The 19,233-nt window shown below is 37.7% G+C and overlaps 1 protein-coding gene across 1 annotated transcript; it reads right to left on the minus strand.

The window, feature by feature from the left end:
* Positions 1 to 8,603: 8,603 nt before the first annotated feature.
* On the minus strand, positions 8,604 to 11,337 carry LOC115953514 (autophagy-related protein 8C-like). The gene is made up of 5 exons (XM_031071224.1): positions 10,989 to 11,337; positions 9,669 to 9,724; positions 9,511 to 9,563; positions 9,107 to 9,225; positions 8,604 to 9,007 (listed from the first exon to the last, which is right to left on the minus strand). The coding sequence occupies exons 1-5, from the start codon at positions 11,023 to 11,025 to the stop codon at positions 8,913 to 8,915; spliced, it is 360 nt and encodes a 119-aa protein (XP_030927084.1). The 5' UTR covers positions 11,026 to 11,337; the 3' UTR covers positions 8,604 to 8,912.
* Between the last annotated feature and the right edge of the window lie 7,896 nt (positions 11,338 to 19,233).

Raw genomic sequence — 19,233 nt, forward strand, 5'->3', positions numbered from 1 at the left:
TGCTGTGCCCTGAGAAAAGGATCGAAAAACAGAGTATTCACGGAGTAAAAAGAAAACAGAGTAAAAGAAAAGAAAAAAAGGATAAGAAAGAAAACAGAGAAGAAAAGAGAGGGAATTGAGGAAAAAAGAGAGATAGTACAATGGGCATGCACCAGTAGGTCAGTTTCCCTCTCTCCCCCTTCAAATCCTGTTCTCTTCCAAAACGTAACAAGGATTCCTTTTGGGCAATAACCATTCAGGTCTGACTCCCTCAAAACCATTAATCCCCACGGCAGGATCTTTTTCTGGGAGATTATTTGCATTGAGAGGAGGCGTTCTCCCCTCTTTGGCTTTGCTTCGACGGACCAAACTTAAAACTTGATTTATGCCCATTCTTGATTAGTTTATATTATTTTCTTTCTCCTTTACTTTCTCTATGAATGACACTATCACGACTGTAATCATGTTTTATAAGTAGGGATTACTTAGTCATTTATTTAAATAGTTAGAATACTTTGTTTTGGTTATTATTATTATATCTGTCTACTGTAATTCATCTGAAACAGTTCTACTTGCCGTAAGCTTACTCCTGATAGACAAGGCATAAGTTTGTGTACAAACCGGTCCAAGTTGAGTTACAATTGGACCGGCCTCAACTCCCTTACTCAGAAACATTCGGGCCTATTACTGCAGGTGGCAGACTAGCCCAATGCACAATACGCACAAAAGGCCCCTACAACTATTAACTTGGATGGAAACCCAAAGTTTAGGATGCAAAGTGTAATCGAGAGTATAGTTTAAGGTAGTAAAGTGTAATTTCTTCTTTGTTTTTAAAGGATTGAGAAGATGAGCAATTGAGTCTTTTCATGTTTTGTCATATTTTTCCATCCAGGTAAATGGCAAACTTGATGTTAGGGTGCAAAACGTGCATTTAAAAAGTATAATCAGGAATATAGTTTATGGTGGTAATATGTAATTTTTCCTATATTATATAAATTAAATACAAAAAAATTAAAATAACATCAAAGAATCTTCCAAACTATTCAGTCATATAAAAAACTTAAAATTCACTATAACAACATAGAGCCTTGCTTAACAAAAGTAGCAACTCAAGCCTAGAAATAATCTATGGCTATGATTGGTTAAATCGGCCAGATGTTTTCAAATATTGTAAAAAAATGAACTCAAAAATTCAAATGTTAAAACTTTCAAAAAGCCAAAAAAATTAAAGAATTAGAAAATTCAAAACCTAGAAATTATTGAAACAACACAAAAACAATTCAGTTTTCAAGCATTGAATATATTGATTTTCATCTCAATTCAGTTTTCAAAATTTTTTTTTTGGCTTATTTTTTTATGGTGAGATATACAAGAGTATTTATGATTGAAAGTTGTAGAAAAAAGAAGGGAAATATGTTTCAAAAATTTTATTTTAATTTTTTTCTTCTTTTCTCAACATGACACTGTTTGAGAGAGTTGTAGGGGAGAGTTGAAATGGAAATAGGGAGCAAGTAGAGAAGATGATGGCATAGAGAGAAGGGGAGAGAGAGATAGAGACAGAGGAGAGAGAGTTTAAGTAAGTGCACAAAAATGGACTGAAATAGACACAAATGGACCGAAGTGGACATAATAGGACTTAATTGGACAAAATAGGATCGAAGTGGACCGAATAGAACTAAATGGACCGAATAGGACCAAAGTGGACCAAAGTAGATAAAATGGACCAAATAGAACCAAAGTGGACTGAATAAGACCGAATGGACAAAATGTGACCAAAGTGGATATAATGGACCGATTAAGACCCTAATAAGACCATTGTGGACCGAAGTACACAACATAAATACTATAAGAGAAACACGATTGTAGTGGTAAAATTTAGTTTAAATATCAAATAAATAAAATAATGATGTTGTGAAGCCTTCAAAGTGAGGTAGCAAATATAGATATAGAATATATATATATATATATATATATATGATATTAAGTTTTATTTATTAATTCTTATTTAACCATGCAATTCATACATCATAAATGAATATAGGACATTCAATGTTTGACAACTTGTAAATATGAGTTTCAATGTATTTGACATCATAAAAAAGGGTGCACATAGTTGTTGTTGTAGTTGAATTTCTGATTTGATTGCATGGGCTCTATGCATATTTGGCACGTGAAGATTGGATGATCTTCCTATACTTGGTCATGGTGTGTTTCTTCATGGTGAGTTTCCCATGGCTTGTGTTGAGGGCCATTTGTGAGAATCTAGATGGAAAGAAAGAAAGCCCAATAACAAGGGCAATAAAGAATTGACAAAGCAGACAGCAAAATCATTAGGCCCAAGCGGTAGGAATAATGGATCACAGGCCCAAGAAATAAACAAATGGGTCTTGAAGAGGCAAGTAGGCTTGAAGAAGCCTGGAAAGAGAGAAATAGCATCCCATGGACAGTGTATGAGGTAGAAAAGCGAGAAAGGGCTGCCGTAGGCCCAAAGTAATGCAAACTAAAAAAGTAAGGGGTTTATGGCAGACCCATAAATCCCAAGGATGAGAATAAGGTTATTGAGTTAGGGAAGCCCAATAAAGTTAGTAAAAACTCATGGGAATGCAAAATTAGCAAAAGAGCCGAGGAAGTCCAAAGAAAGCAAACGAGCCGAGAATGCCCAAGGGAAAGCCAAAAGAGACATAGGAGCCCATAGATAAAAGCAAACCAGTGGCATGCCAAGCCACTAGGAGAAGGAATAAACGGCTGACCTAAAAGAGGCCCAGCAGGATTAAGTTATTACAGCAGGAATAACAGAACAACATTGCAAGAAATAAGGGAAACTAAGGAATGAGCCAAAAAAATGTAAGGTCCATCATCAAATAAAGCCTAGCTCCTGAAAAGAGCGGGAAAACAAAAGCAGCCCACATAAGAGGTCAAAAAACACGAACGACGAGCCTCCAAACCACGGCAGATGAATGGGCAGCAAGCAAGTTTTGGACACATATGGAATGAAGGCACGCGCAAGGCCCAGGCACCACTAGCTTGTATCCAGCCAATATAGAGTATGGTGAGGTCGGGGGGTCAGAGAATCAGAGGGCATGGTTTGGTGGTGGGGAGAGGGGAAAAATCTATTTTGAAGGTTTCGGCTCAGGCTCTTTCGGGGAGGTGTCCTGCTGGGATGGCTTACTACCCAATGGAGGCAAGTTGAGTTGGAACCATTAGGTGCATACCATGAGGGATAGGGAGAGAGAAATAACCCAGACCGTATCAGGAAATGGTGCCACGGCAGACTAGCAAACAAAATACTCTTCCTTGTCTGGCGATGGGAGGACGACACACAGACGAAACAGTGATGGTCGGCTAGTACACCCAGACCAGACAAAGGGAGTTAAGGGCTAAAACAGTAAAATCTGGTCACGATAGGCACTATAAAAGGAGGGTCTTGTCGTGAACAGAGGAGGAGGAACAACGGGAACCTTGACTAAGAAATAGAAAACTTAAAAGAAATAGCAAAGAAAACGAGTGAGAAGAAAGAAAGAAATAGTGAGAATTAGAACGGTAGGCATGCACCGGTAGATTGATCCCTTATCTCCCTCATGAATTCCAGCCCTCTGTAAAAAAAACTCGAGAGTATCTACGCAAAAAAACCACTCAGACCCATTTCCCTCAGGGCGGTTAATCTCCACGGCAGGACTCTTTCCTGAGAGATTGACTGCTTTGAGAAGGAACGTTCTTCCTTTTGTGGCTCTACTCCTGCGGATTGGATTTTTGGTCGATTTCCCCTAATATTCTGACTAACCCATGCGTATTAACATTTGATATCCTCTGTTATTTCTTTTTCTCTTTTGCAAAAAAGAAAACAATTAGTATTGCTGTTGTAATTGATTTTAAGGGTTGTTTGGTCAATTCCCCATTAAGTAGCTAGATATTTTCTGTTTATTTTATTGTTATTGTGTCTACCTGCCACGATTTTTCTGAAACAGTTTTGCTTGCCGTGAACACGTCCCTAGCAAACTTGGTTTAGTTTACGCACAAGCCAGACCAACTTAAGCTGAAGCTGGGCCGGTCCCAACTCTCTTATCTAGAAAACTTGGGCTTAGTACATCAGGAGGCAGCCCAACACCACTAGCACAGCCCACCCCCTTACAACTTGAAAGTTGAAACTAAAAAACTACAATGTTTTTTAATTTTTCTACGAGGGTTTTTGCTTCTTATATAGATATATGGGTTGAGCTTAGCCTAGTTCTTTTAATCCTATACGATCTTTAGGAGAGTAATTCAACTACACATTCTATACTGTGAAGGAATTTGCGTTGCATACAAACATGCTTTGAAAGCAAGTCAAAGACTTGCACACCACTCTAAGAAAAACAATTCCTAATGGGAGTCTAAATACAAGCTATGTATTGGCTATTTAAAGGAATGGTTGACATTTGATTAGTTTTTGTCAGATAAATAAGGAATAAAAAATAAAAATTGTGTCAAATAAATAAAGAATTAAAAAATAAAAATCATGTTAAAAATTGTGAGGCTAAAAACTTATGTTGCATTATATGGAAGAGTCCAAAAAAAGTTAAATGCTTTCTCTCCTCTTTCCGTGTGTGTGTTAAAAATACTTGATATTCTCAGAAGAAAAAACAGTGGGTTAATTCCACATTAGAAAATAAGTGTGAGTTAAAGAGGTTTAAAGTTTGTGCTATGTATCCAAGAGTTAGACCCTTTTGGATATACACCACTGTAAGTTTCTTTAAGACCTTCTCCCCTCTCCTTGTGTGTTAAAAATATTTAGTATTCTAATATATATATATATATATGTGTGTGTGTGTGTGTGTGTGTGTGTGTGTGTGTGTGTAGGGGCCTTTTTTGTTTATTGCGTTGGGCTGGGTTGCCTCCCATGGTAATGGGTCCTAATGTTTCTGAGTAAGGGAGTTGAGACCGGTCCAACTGTAACTCAACTTGGGCCGACTAGTGCACAAACTATGCCTCGTCTGCCAGGAGTATACTTACGGCAAGCAGAACTGTTTCAGATGAGTTACGGCAGGCAGATATAATAATAATAACAAAACAGAGTACTCTGACTATTTAGTGAAAAATGACCAAGTAATCCCTACTTATAAAACATAATTACAGTCGTAACAATGTCATTTACAAAGAAAGTAAAGGAGAAAGAAATTAATATGAACTAATCAAGAATGGGCATAAAGTCAAGTTTAAGTTTGGTCCGCAGAAGCAAAACCAAAAAGGGGAGAACGCATCCTTTCAATGCAAATAATCTCCCAGGAAAAGATCCTGCCATGGGGATTAATGACTTTGAGAGAGTTGGATCTGAATGGTTAATGCTCAAAATGAATCCTTGTTATGTTTTGGAAGAGAGTAGGATTTGAAGGGGGAGAGAGGGAAATCGATCTACTGGTGCATGCCCATTGTATTATCTTTCTTTTTTTCTCTGTTTTCTCTCTTATCTTTTTCTTTTCTTTCTCTTGTTTTCTTTTATTATGTTTTCTTTTTACTCCATCACACCCTCTGTTTTTTCGATCCTTTTTCAGGGCACGGCAAGGGTCCTTCTATAGTGCCTGCCGTGACCAGTTTTTTACCACTTTGCCCTTTAACCACCTTTGTCTGGTCTGGGCGTACTTGCCGACCACCAAAGGGTTCGTCTGTGTGCCACTCACCCTTGCCAGACAAAGGCATGTTTGTTTCATTCGTCAGTCCACCGTAGCACTCTTACCTGCCACGGTATAAATGCTTTCTCTCTTTTTCCCTTAAGGCATACACATAATGGTTCCCTCCTCAACCTTGCCTCTTTTGGGTGGTCTGTCATCCCAGGAGGACGTACCTCCCAAAAGGGCTTGGGCAGGAGCCGCAAAATAGGTCTTTTCCCCTCTCCCCACTACCAAACCATACCCCCTTTACCTCTTACTTCTGACCCATGACCCCACCACGTCCCATATTGGCTGAGTATAGGCTGGTGGTGTTTGGGCCTTGCGCGTGCTTTCCTTTCAAATATGTCCAAAAAATCTGCCTGCTGCTCATGCGTTTGCTGTGCTTTGAAGGCTCGCCGTCCGTGTTTTTTGACCTCTTATGTGGGCTTCTCTTTGTTTTCCTGCTCCATTCAAGAGCTGGACTTTGTCTGATGATGGGCCTTACATTCTTTTGGCCCACTCCCTGATTTTCTTTATTTCTTACAATATTGTACTATTATTCCTGCCGTAATAACTTAATCTTGCTGGGCCTCTTTTTAGGCTAGCCGTTTATTCCTTCTCTCAGTGGCTTGACATGGCCACTGTTTTGCTTTTGCTTATGGGCTCCTATGTCCATTTGAGCTTTCTTTTGGGCATCCTTGGCCCATTTGCTTTCTTTGGGCTTCCTCGGCCCTTTTGCTAATTCCATACTCCCATGGACTTTTTACTAACTTCATTGGGCTTCTCTGGCCCAATAACCTTATTCTCATCCTTGGGGTTCATGGACCTGTCATAAACCCCTTACTCTCTTAGTTTGCATTATCTTGGGCCTGCGGCGGCCCTTCCTCACTTTTCTACCTCATACACTGCCCATGGGATGCTATTTATTTCTTTCCGGGCTTCTTTGAGCCCATTTGCCTTTTCAAGACCCACTTGTTTATTTTTTGGGCCTGTGATCCATTATTCCTGCCGCTTGGGCCTAATGGTTTTGTTGCCTACTTTGTCAATTCTTTGTTGCCCTTGTTATTGGGCTTTTTTCTCACAAATGGCCCTCAACAATATATATATATATATATATATATATATATATGAAGCCAAGTATTCTAGTTGTACTTTCTATAATAATAATAAAAAAATAAAAAAAAGTATTCTAGCTATAGGGTTGCCAAAAATAATTAGAGATGTGAATATGGAATCTAAACTATTAAATGAGAAATTCATGTTTTTCCTTTTCTAAAATTTAATCTTCTTAGCAAATAGAAAAAGAGACCTGATTAATGCTCTCTGCACTGATCCGGAGTTGCATTGCTGACACAAGGAAAAGGCCTACTGGCAGTCGATTCATACTGGAAAGGGTGGCCCAATTGTGAGCTAACTTAAGTACAAAACCGGAATGTTGAGCTAGACTGGCCCAATTTTCATCAAACTCATCTACCCAGGAGTAAACCTCAGCAAACTGGATTGCCACTCAACTGAGTCAGGTCTGACAAAAAAGTGGAAAAAAAGAGAACAGAAAGGACTCACTTTTGTTGAAATAACTCATTTGAAGATGAGATTCTTCTCTCTCCAATATTTTGGACCGTTCATTCAACCGTAAAAAGAAGAGGTTTTTGAGATTAAACCGTGATTATGTCATAATTAATTAAAGTTTAAATATAAATATTAAATTTATACTAGCAAAATTGACAATATATCTATATATGTGAGGGAAATTTAATGATTTTCAAGCATATATTTAATAATTAAATAAGAAAGTTAATAAAATAAAATAATAACCATGAAAACATTAAAATTTATGATTAATTTTTGAAGTAAAGTTGAATATTTTTGAAGGATTTTAATTATAATTTTTTTTATTCTTTGTAAGAGATGGATAACTTAATTAAGTAGAATAAAATTATGTAAATTTTTTTTTTTTTTAAATTGCTAAGGGGGTGGACCACACAATTCTCACCGGTTCGTGCGGTCCAACCCCGGTTTTAACGGTTCATGAAATTAACAAAAAATCCGGTTCTTTAGACTTAAAAAACCGTTTTTCATTCCGATTTTCACGGTCCAACCTCCTGGTCCGATCCGATTTTGAAAATCTTGATTTTCAAAGAGTTCTCCATCAAAATCTTCCTAACGTTTCTTTGGGAAAACCATATTTCCGTTTTAAGTCAATGGTCATTGGTCATTAAACAAAAGCAAAGGGCATCAAAACAAATAAAATGCTACAAATGAAGTGATGTTAAATCATATCTAAATTAGTTGGTATTCGAATTTCCTTCAATTCATTACATGGTGGGTTGTAATGATTATTTGTGTGCCTTTGATCAAATGATCATCAAATCATATCTAAAATGTTATGTGATTGAAAACACACTTTAAAAGATTTTTATATATATATATATATATATATATATATGAATGATAATTTGATAGTTGGAAGATTAAGGATTTGAACTTTTGAAAGTCCATGTCCAAAAAAAAAAAAAAAAGTGCCTAAGTGCCTACCGAATCATGGATTGGCACAAGGTTTCTTAAGTAGTCAAAGACATCTTCTAAGAAACTCGAGAAGAAAGGCAGTTTTTTTTATCCTCTCTCCACAACAAGCTCTTGGTCCATGTGTTGAGCTAGGCCAGTTTGGACTGAATGGAAAAATCGATCATTTGAGGCATGACATGTTGGTTCTAATGATGGCATTAGTGAAGCTTAAAGAGCAGTACTAGAGCATACCTTCACCAAATGGAACAAAGGAATTGGAGAAAAATTCTGTTCATATGATGAGATCCCTTTAGCAATTAAAAAGTAACAAGAAATCGTGGCTAAATTGTGTTAAAAATCAAAATGGATTAAAGTTGCATCAAATGTAATTTCTCACGTTTTAACCCCCTTTGAACCATAAATTCAATTAGATCTAATAATGTGCATGCTTGGAAGCACAAATGCTTAACATTATTAAAATAATGGCTAGACAAGTTTGGAAACACCAGTGCAGGCACACAGTCAGTCAATTCACAATCCAAGAGTACTATATAATAAACACTTATATAGGAAATACCTCTCGTAGCATCCCTAGGAATAGGATAAACATAAAATATTTACTGCATAGCATCAGCTTCAACGAGAGTATTTTTCTGTTGGGTGTGTGTGTGTGGGGGGGGGGGGGGGGGGGGGAAGATAAAAGAGCTGGGATTGCATCAATAAGAGCTGACAGCAAAGAATATACATAGACTCTCGTTCTTCTCCTTCTTAAATTATAATGTACATATAATTGCTTCACAGCACTCAGAATGATCCAAAAGTGTTCTCGCCACTATAAGTCATGTAAAGGAAACCATCCTCATCTTTGTTTTCCTCATAAATGGCAGACATCATGGCAGCTACAATGAAAGAAAACATAAATACATGTAATAAGTAAATACAGAAGCTAAGAATACAAGAATATACATAGTATATGGCATTAGAAAGAGAATTCTCACCAGTTGGTGGCAAGATGTTCTTGACAAAGATAAATATGGCCTTCTCAGCACTAAGCTTTATCCTCTTCCGGACCACATATACAAACTGCCCAACAGTCAGATCAGCAGGAACCAGATACCTGCATTCATCAGACAGGCTCACATTCAACTTCTGTATTGTATAAACTACTAAGTAGTTCCTTTAAGTGTACTCATAATTGTATTTGAACATTGAATAAATTTATGCCTATAGCATTTTATGATTGAACATGTCAAATAACACATTACAGTCACACAGGAATCGAAGCCATATCCTAGTATTGAGACATCCGGCATTATATAACATACCCACATACAATAAGACACAACACCCACCTTAGAAATAAACAATGGACATATAAAATTAAAACACAAATTAGACTAACTTCTTCTTGTCGATGTCAGGTATGTCACTTCTTTCAGCCTTCTCCACAATAACCTACATAGCACAATAAAATCTATGAAAAGAAGAATTATAGGTGACCATTATGTGTAACATCCTATATGTAGACATGCTCTTGAAAATGAGATATGAACTTCATACCGGTATTCTATCAGGATACTTCTCCCTGATTCGAGCAGCTTCTGCCTGCCTCCTTTCTGGCATGTACACAAAAATGTGACATATTTATAACAGATAAGCACACGAGTAAGGAAAACTTGACCTATTTCTAAACCAATCTACAGGAAGACACCAGAAAAAGATAGCCACACGGTCTTTAATAAAGGCATGCTAGTGTAACTCAGAGAGAGAGAGAGAGGGTGGGGGGGTATGAATGACAACTTGAAAAAAAGGTATTAGCTATTTCCATGTGGCAATTCCAGTGATGGTTTCTACTATTAGTTTCTTACAGTCTCTTGCAAAGACAACAATTCTAGCTTTTCATCTCTTTGGCAAGTACAAATAAGCCCAAAAAGTTTCCTTACATCAATCCACTTTCAATTTTTTATTCATTGCAAACAATATTTAAGTACATACTGCCAATGAGCTCTAGCTCAAATGGCACTGTGGAGAGTGAAGTTCAAGACCCACAGAGTATGCGTGTAACTTACCAATCAAAATATAAGAAAAGAGTTTTAAGTATGTTCTTTCATTTTTCAATTAGTTTCACCTGGTTTTCATTGTTCTATACAAGCACAGTCAAGGTTGAAAGGATCATTTGATCATTTTTCAAAATCTCTAGATCTCAGGCTTGTCAATCTCTAATACTAAAACAATAAATATTTGAACAAGACATACCAATACAAGATAAAAAAGGTGAAAAGACCCTAACAAAATCGACAATTATATCTTACCTATACAACTAAATCTTCAAAGAACACATGAAAAAAGCAATCATGGAGCTCTAGATCGAGGTCCAAAACATGGCTCTTCCCATAAAACTAGATGCACATATGGTTCTAACCAGTATAAGCATGCTCCCAAAGTACCATAAATGAAAACCAAAATCCAAACCATCAAAACCCAAATCACAACATCACTAGATCTACACAAGAAAAGGGAAAAGGAAACAAATTTCCAACATATGTGCTTGCCATATTTATAAGCATGCTTCACAAATTCCATAGATCAACGATCAATATAATAAAACAGGCACTTCTACTACAAGAAAAGGAAAAATTAACACATTTATTCCAAAACAATGAAAAATTGGGAATTTATATAAAAGCATTTCATTTAGTCAATATATCCACCAAATAAGCAATGAAACATAATTATTTCACAAACCCAGATCACAAAACTCTCAGTTCCACCATATCCACCACAATTGCATAACCCCAAACAAAGAAAAAGCAAAAGCAAAAGCAAAAGCAAAACACAGAGAGAGAGAGAGAGAGAGAGAGAGAGAGAGAGAGAGAGAACCAAGGGGATGTTCAAGCTTGAAGGAGCTTTTGGCCATGGATTAATGGCTTTGAAGTCTCTGTCCCTCTTTGTGAGAAAGAACAAAAAGAAAGTACTTTTTTTTTTTGTATAAAAAAAATGGGAATGCTTGGAAGAGAAAGGAAGTATGCAAATGAATTACCACACACAAAAAAAAAAAAGGTCAGAGAAAATAAGGAAGGGAAAGATCTGAGAGGAAGTTGTGGTGGTGAAGTGAGAAAAGTGACAAAAGATTTGTTGTGATTTTAAGATGAAATTGGAAATAGTTTTCACGGGAAACGTCCTGGCTTGGGAAACTGAATAACGAATAAAGTGCTTCCTAAGAATTCTTCGCCTTTTTTTCTCCTTGTTGTTTGTGGTTTGTACCATAATGCCATTCCTTCGTATACGACTGCAGATACGCTGTCGTTTCACGGGAAAAATGAAAATAAGATGAGGATAAACAAGATTTATGTCAATCATGGTACTCTATTAAAGCAATATTTAGTATTTTGGATGCATGCAAACATCACATTATGTTATTATCCTCATAGAGCACCCAATTACTACCCCCACAAACCCCACACCACCCCAAAAAATAAAAAAACTCACACACATATATGATAATATTAATGCTACATGTATTCGAATATTGCCATAGTTTTTCTTGAATATGGATATAGACCATTTTCAAGATAAAGATTTATCTTTTTCTTTTTAATTTATAAAATGTATATTTAAACTTAATAAGTTTGGGAGTAGGATGGGAATGTATTGGTTTTAGTGGGGTTTTCAACCCAACCCAGCCTTAATAGTAACAATTTGAGATTTTTTTTAGATGGGTTTAGGATGACATTTTTTATATCGGTTAGGAATTGGGTTTTTAATTTAGGGCATTCAAATTCAATCCAATTATTAATTAAAAAAATTAATACCTTTTTTTTTTAAATTTTATTTACACCAAAAAAAAAAAAAACAGTTTCTATATCTTTTAAAATATTATTTAAGTGTAAAATCACTTAAAATTTTATTAAGTAGTATTTTAAATGTTAATTTAGGTTAAGACAAGAGTTTTGTAACTCGTCCACAACATTTTGATGAAGTTTCTCTGTCTTTGAGAAAGCTCTCTCTCTAGCTTCTCTTATACAGTAAAATTGGAGTCCCTTCTTAACGAATGTGTGTTAGTAATCCTCGAAATAACAACATTATTTCTAGGTTTTGTGGGTTTTTTTTTTTTTTTTTTTTTTTTTTTTTGTGGGGTCTTGAGTTACAGTTGAGTTTTTTTTTCTTTTTCTTTTTTCCTCCATCTTTTTATTCAACCACCTTTGTCTTTTATCACCATGGAAGACCTAACGACCAATTGGAATCACCTGACCCTATCAAACAAAGAGGGATCGGGTTGTTGTCTTGATGAGGAAGTAAGTTCTCAAGAATTCATCATTGCAGCAAAATTCTTGATGAAAAGGGCGCTAAATATTAATGCCATAGCCAAAACCTTCACTCCCCTGTGGTGCTCTAAAATGGCTTCAAGGTATGTAATTTGGGCAATCATACAATGTTGTTCATGTTTGATAATAAGCTAGAGGCTGACAGAGTGCTCCTAAGTGAACCATTGAGCTTCGACAAACACCTGTTGGTTTTGGAGAAGTATGATAAAAATTCGTGCATTGAGGAGCTAAAGTTTGATAGATCGACGTTTTGGGTGCAAATTCTTGGTCTCCTTATCAAGTTTATGAATGTGAAAGTAGTTGAGAAGATTTGTGATGTTCTTGGCATAGTTATTCCTACTGATAATCCTAATGAAATGGAGGGAGGAAATTTCATCCCTGTCAGAGTTGCAATGGACATTAATGTTCTTCTATGCTGTGGTCGACTTATGTTGTTGGGAAGAGATAAAAAAGTTTGGGTTAGCTTCAAATACAAGAGCTTGCCAAATATTTGTTACTGGTGTAGATGCTTTGATCATGATGACAAGGATTGCGACATATGGTTGAATAGTGAAGGCACTCTTTCTTAGGAGCAGAAACAATTCGGACCAAGTCTCAGGGCAATTCCTTTCTCTTCTTTGAGGAAGAATGTAATCTTGGTACGGGGGTTTTACAAGTCTAGGCAGAATCCACCCATGACCTCAACATTTAATGCCAAGGATGCCACAGATAATGTCTAGGATGACGGAAAGAGGATGACCAATGAATAACCAGCTAAATCTAGTCTGAAACCACCAACAGACAATCAGGTAGCCAAGGCACAAAATCAAGGGGAAGTTGATCCGGCAAAGATAGTAACATAGATTTTCAAGTAGACCGTTACTTTCAATAAGTTGCCATCCGTTGAAACACTCCAAAGTGAAGCGCTAATGCTCATTATGAACGCCGCACCCCCATCAACTCAGATCGTAGAATCACAAAAGAAGGAAATCAATGTGGCATTAAATGTAATTGATTCCAAAAATAGTCCTACTAAAAAAGGAAACACTGCGGCTCCCTTATTCCCAGATTTAAGTCCTAATATAACTCCATCAAGTGACAGCCAAGCAACAACCCTAAACTAACAAAATCGATCCACATCACATTTAATTTCGGAATCAAGGCTCCCAATGAAATTAAATTTGGGATCAAAGCCCAATTTACTTTCTTCTATTGACAGTCAACAAGCATGTGACACACATGGGATCACTATGGTTCTTTTGCAACCAACTCAGGCACGATGGACCAGGATTGATAGACCAAAACAACAAGCATCTGCTCCCTTGGCTCAAGTTTCTTCCAGTTGTGGGAAAAGAACGTTAACACTAAGTGAGGACCACTTCAAGTTACCTAACAAATGCCAACAGGTTTCAAGAAGTGCGGAGAAAGAAATTACTGAATTGGTGGACGATAATATTTAGCCCCGCCAGTCACCATGAATTGCTTAGTATGAAATTGTTGCCGGTTTGAGAACCTGTGTACAAGGAAGGAGCTTGGAGATATAATCCGAGCAAAAGATTCCTCTGTCGTGTTTATAACTGAGACATTGGCAGTCGAAGCAAGGCTTGACACAGTACAATGAAATATTAATTTTGATCACAAATGGGTGGTGCTGAGAGTAGGGCATGGTGGTGGATTGGTGCTCTTTTGGAAATCCTTGGTGAATGTGTAGGTGGTGGACTCCTTATGCTACTACATCGATACGTGGATTGACAAAGGTTCAGAGAATGAGTGGAGGTTCACAGGCTTTTATGGAGACACATAAAAAAAGATGTGAGGCATGGGATAGCCTTAAAACTTTAAATCACCACCCCAAGGTGCTATGACTATATATGTGCAGGAGACTTTAATGAGCTTATTCAACAAAATGAGAAGCTAGGTGGAGCAACACGAAACCATAGACAGATGCAATTATTCAGATACGTGTTGGATGAATGTGGGTTCATGGACCTTGGGTTTGTGGGCAACTATTTTACATGGAGCAAACACTTTGTGGATGGACATTCCATTTGGGAGAGACTTGACCGGTGTGTGGTAAATCACAGTGGGTTTCTCAAATTCCCAGGGACAATTGTTCATCACCTCCAAAGTACACTATCAGATCATTGCCCTTTATTAATCAATATGTCAGGCTTGGAAACACCACCATGAAAAAGAATTTTCAGGTTTGAAGAGATGAGGCTTTTGGATGAGCAGTGTGCTGAAACGGTGGAAGCTTCGTGGTCCTCCTATTCACACGGGCACAATGATAGTGACATTCTAAAAAGGGTTGAAAATTGTGGAAGGGACCTTCAGTGGTGGAATCGAAATATATTTGGCAATGTGAGAAAAGAACTAGAGAAAAAAAAGGCACTCTTGGCCAAGGCTGAAGGTGAGGCTCTAGTTAGTGGGCAAAACTTTCGGGTTAGAGCCCTTAAAGAGTAGATTAATATTCTTTTGGATAGGGAAGCATGGTTATGGAGCCAATGATCTCGTGTCCTTTGGTTGAAAAATGGTGACAACAATACAAAATTCTTTCATTGCTGAGCCACTCAGAGACATAGGAAAAATTTAATCTAGGGAATTATGGATGAATCAAGCACTTGGAGGGTACAACCAATGGAAGTTGCATTAACTTTGGTAAATTATTACCAAGACCTTTTCTCCACTTCAAACCTGGATCCACAATGGGCACCTCTAGACCATATCCCTATGGTGATCACTGAAGAGATGAACTCAGCACTTACTGGTACCTTTAGAGAATGTGAAGTAAAAGATGCCTTGAAGCAAATGAATCCTATCAAAGCTCCAGGACCCGATGGTATGCCCCCATTGTTCTATCAACACTTTTGGGGTGTGGTTGATACGGATCTAACAAGTTCAATTTTGTCACGACTCAATTTAGGTACTATCCCTCACCCATTAAACCACACTTTCGTAACCCTAATCCCCAAAACAAAAAACCCTGAATTTGTTAGAGAGTACCACCCTATTAGTTTGTGCAAGGTTCTTTATAAGATTTTCTCTAAAGTTCTAGCCAATTGACTCAAGAAAATTTTACCTCCATCATAACTGAACATCAATCAACCTTTGCCAAAAATAGGTTAATCACTGATAATATTCTGGTTGCTTTTAAGTCACTTCACTGCATGAAAAATATGAGTGCAAGAAATACTGGCTACATGGCCATTAAGCTTGATATGAGTAAGGCTTACGATAGTGTGGAATTGGGGTACTTGAAAAATATTATGAGGAAAATGGGCTTCAATGAGAAATGGATTGGACTGATCATGGTGTGTGTAAAAACGGTGACATACTTTATCCTAATCAATGGTGAGTCGCAAGGATTGATCCACCCTACTAGAGGCATATGGCAAGGAGACCCACTGTCTCCCTTTCTATTCCTACTCTGCACGGAAGGCCTGCATGGGCTCATACAACAAGTAGCAAGAGTAGGGGATATTAAGGGTTTCTCTCTTTGCAAGAGACGTCCATCACTAATCCATTTATTGTTTGCAGATGACAGCCTATTATTTTGCAGGGCGACTCATGAGGAATGCAGAAAAATAATTTAAATTCTGGAGATCTATGAAAAAGGCTCAAGTTAGAAGGTGAACAAAAATAAAACAGTTATCTTCTTTAGCAAATCCACACTGGAGATTACGAAGCAGAAGATAAAGGATGCATTGGGACTACAAGAAATTGTACAATACGAGAAATATCTTGGCCTACCTTCCTTGGTGGGTAGAAGGAAGAAGGAAAGTTTCAATTTCATCAAAGAGGTGTGGAGAAAGCTACAGGGATGGGATGGGAAGGGAAGCTCTTGTCTCAAGCTGGCCGTGAGGTTCTGATCAAGGTAGTCATTCAAGCAATCCCAACTTTTGCAATGGGGTGCTTTAAAATTCCATTGGGCCTTTGCCATGATATTGAAACACTTACTAAAAAAAAAAAATTAGGGACAAAGGGGCGATAAAAGGAAGATTCACTAGTTGAGGTGGGATGATTGACAAAAGCAAAAGGGGAGGAAGGTATGGGTTTTAGAGACATAGCCATGTTCAATGATTCCCTATTGGCAAAGCCTCTACATAATTCAGATTCCCTGTTTTATAAATTCTTCAAATCTTGCTTCTTCCCAACTTGCTTTATAATGGAAGCAAAAAAATCACAAGCAGGTTCTCATGCATGGACTAACATATTACATGGGAGGGATGTGCCATTTCGAGGTTGCCAATGGAGGATTGGGAATGGAAAATCAGTGAGCATTTGGCAGAATTTTTGGCTACCAAGGAAAAAATCACCACAGGTACTATCACCTATTATTGATTCTATGGCAGTTGCTAAGGTTAATATTCTTATTGATGAAACGACAAGGAAATGGAATCATGGATTGATTGAAGGCATCTTTATTCCCAAAGAGGTAGATTTAGTCAAAGTAGGGCTGTACACGGTGCGGTGCGGCCGGTTTTTATGGCCGTTTCTGCACCGCACCAGAATCTTCGGTTTCCTAAAAACCCAAGCTGTCGTCGCGCCTGAGGATCATTTTTCCGGCAACATCAGTGGCGGTTCCAGTCGGCGCGGTTGTCGGTTTCCACCTGTCTATCACACACACAAAGAGGAAGAGATATCTAAAACCAAAATCAAACCCAGAAAACTCAAGGATTCAAAACACAAATCAAAACTTAGATCAAATCTAAATATCAAAAGATTCAAAACCCATTACAAACCCAAATATTAAAACCCATTACAAACCACCTGTCTAACTGAGCTGAGTGATGAAGTGAGGTAGCTGTCTAGCTAATGAGTGATGACTGAGTTTTGAGTCTGAGTCTCTGAGAGGCGAGAGTGTGAGACTTGAGACTTGAGAGGAGCAGAAGTCTAAAGAGTAAAGAGGAGGAATGAGAGCAGCTGAGTAGGAAAAGACGTGTGTGGCTGAGATCAAAAGAGAAAAAAAATATTTTGCACAGTGACTGATTTCATCGTGATAGGTATCCTTTTTTTTTTTTTTTTTTTTTTTCAAAAAACGAAGTGGGATAACTGTAACACACTAACCCATACGGCCACAACATTTTTTTTAATTTTATATATTTTCAAAATGTAAGTAGGAGACACTAGAGTTTTTTTTTTTTTTTTTTTTTTTTTTTTTTTGGGGTTAACAGAGACACTAGAGTTACTTATAGACAAGACCACTCAAAGTCTCAGGCTATTCCTCCTGCACACACACATTTTTTAATATATTTTTTTCAAAAATGTAAGTGGGAGACACAAGAGTTACTTATAGACAAGACCACTCAAAGTCTCAGGCTATTCCTCTTGCACACACACACACACACACACACACACACACACACACACATTTCTTGACTAAAAAAAGGAGCTCACAGTCACACACATTAACTCTTTTTTTATTCAATTTTTTTTTTTTTGGATAAGGACGACCCTGTTTAGTGTTCAAGGATGAACGTTGCCTCTTCTTACTTCTTAGTTCTTAGAAGTTAGAATGTTAGGCCTCTTCACTGAGGCCTCTTCAGCTCTTCTTATACATATTAACATATATATATAAAACACGTCGGGTCGGTTCGGTCTTCATCGGTGTGCAAATCTCAGCGCCGATGGCTGCACCGGTCCGACGTTGGTACTGAAGATCCACCACCGACCACCGTGCCAGAAACCTTCGGCGGAGCTCTGAGCGGGGCAGCGCGGTGTGGTCAGACCGGTTTTTTCGATACCGGTATATTCTTAAACAGGCCTAAGTCAAAGAAATACCGTTGTCACAGCAATATGTCGAGGATAGTTTGTTTTGGCCTTTCACTCATAACGGGTCATACACAAGTAAGTCCGGATACCGTTTCTTGAAAGCTGAGGAGGAAGCCGAGGTCAATGAAGAACAAGTGGAGTGGGATAGATCACTTTGGCGAGGAATCTGGTCTTTGCAAGTTCCAAACAAGATTAAAAATTTGATTTGGAGGGCCTGCTGAAACTCTTTGCCGACTAAAGAAAACCTGCTGCGTCAAACCATAATCAACAATCCAGCTTGTGACCGTTGTAAACTTGTACCCGAATCGACAATCCACTGTCTCTAGTCCTGTAGCAAACTGGATGTGGTTTAGGATGATGCTTTACTTTGGAACTGTCGTTGAACAAAAAGCTTCATTGACTTCAAGGAGTTGCTATCATCACTCATCACCAACCAGCATCATCTAGAATTATTCTTGGTCATGGCATGGTTAGCTTGGACCCAAAGGATGTTGAGTTAGCGGAAGCTCTGACACTAGATTATTGAACAAATGACTGAACAAGAGAGCTTTTATTAAAAACTTGACTCTTTAAATTACAACACTTAAGACTTATGGAAAGCCTAACGTGGCTCCACGTATGACACAATTACAAGACTCACTAACACCACACGGCAAAGCTACTCTAGCACACTTTGCTTTTACAAGACACACACTAACTCTCTAGACACCTATGTACTAACAATACACAATAGCTCTTACTTATTTCTTCACTTCACTCTACTTCACTTCACTTCACAAGTCTCTCACTAGTCTCACTAATCTCACACTCTACTTCACATACCACCACATCTATTTATACTAGGTGTATGTTGGTTAGGAAACCAACTTGAAGCTTCTAGCATCTTCCTTTTTTTATTGGCATTAAATGAATGCCATTCTCTAACCTTCTAGACTATTCTATAAACATGTGGTTGGGTTTTACTTCTACATAGAAGTCTCTAGAGAACTAAAGAGAGACATCTCATAGAGAAACCTGAAATGCAAGAGAATGTTCTAGAGAATGTGTGA

The sequence above is a fragment of the Quercus lobata genome, chromosome 7, assembly GCF_001633185.2.
Source record: "Quercus lobata isolate SW786 chromosome 7, ValleyOak3.0 Primary Assembly, whole genome shotgun sequence".
In the NCBI taxonomy this organism is placed as follows: Eukaryota; Viridiplantae; Streptophyta; class Magnoliopsida; order Fagales; family Fagaceae; genus Quercus; species Quercus lobata.

Bases quoted from the DNA above. Each gene is read 5' to 3' on its own strand.
- LOC115953514 (XM_031071224.1), bottom strand. From the start codon at position 11,025: ATGGCCAAAAGCTCCTTCAAGCTTGAACATCCCCTTG. The intron at 9,725-10,988 runs GTTCTCTCTCTC...TGTACATGCCAG, and splicing joins CAAGCTTGAACATCCCCTTG to AAAGGAGGCAGGCAGAAGCT. The intron at 9,226-9,510 runs GTTAGTCTAATT...TGATGAATGCAG, and splicing joins CCTGACATCGACAAGAAGAA to GTATCTGGTTCCTGCTGATC.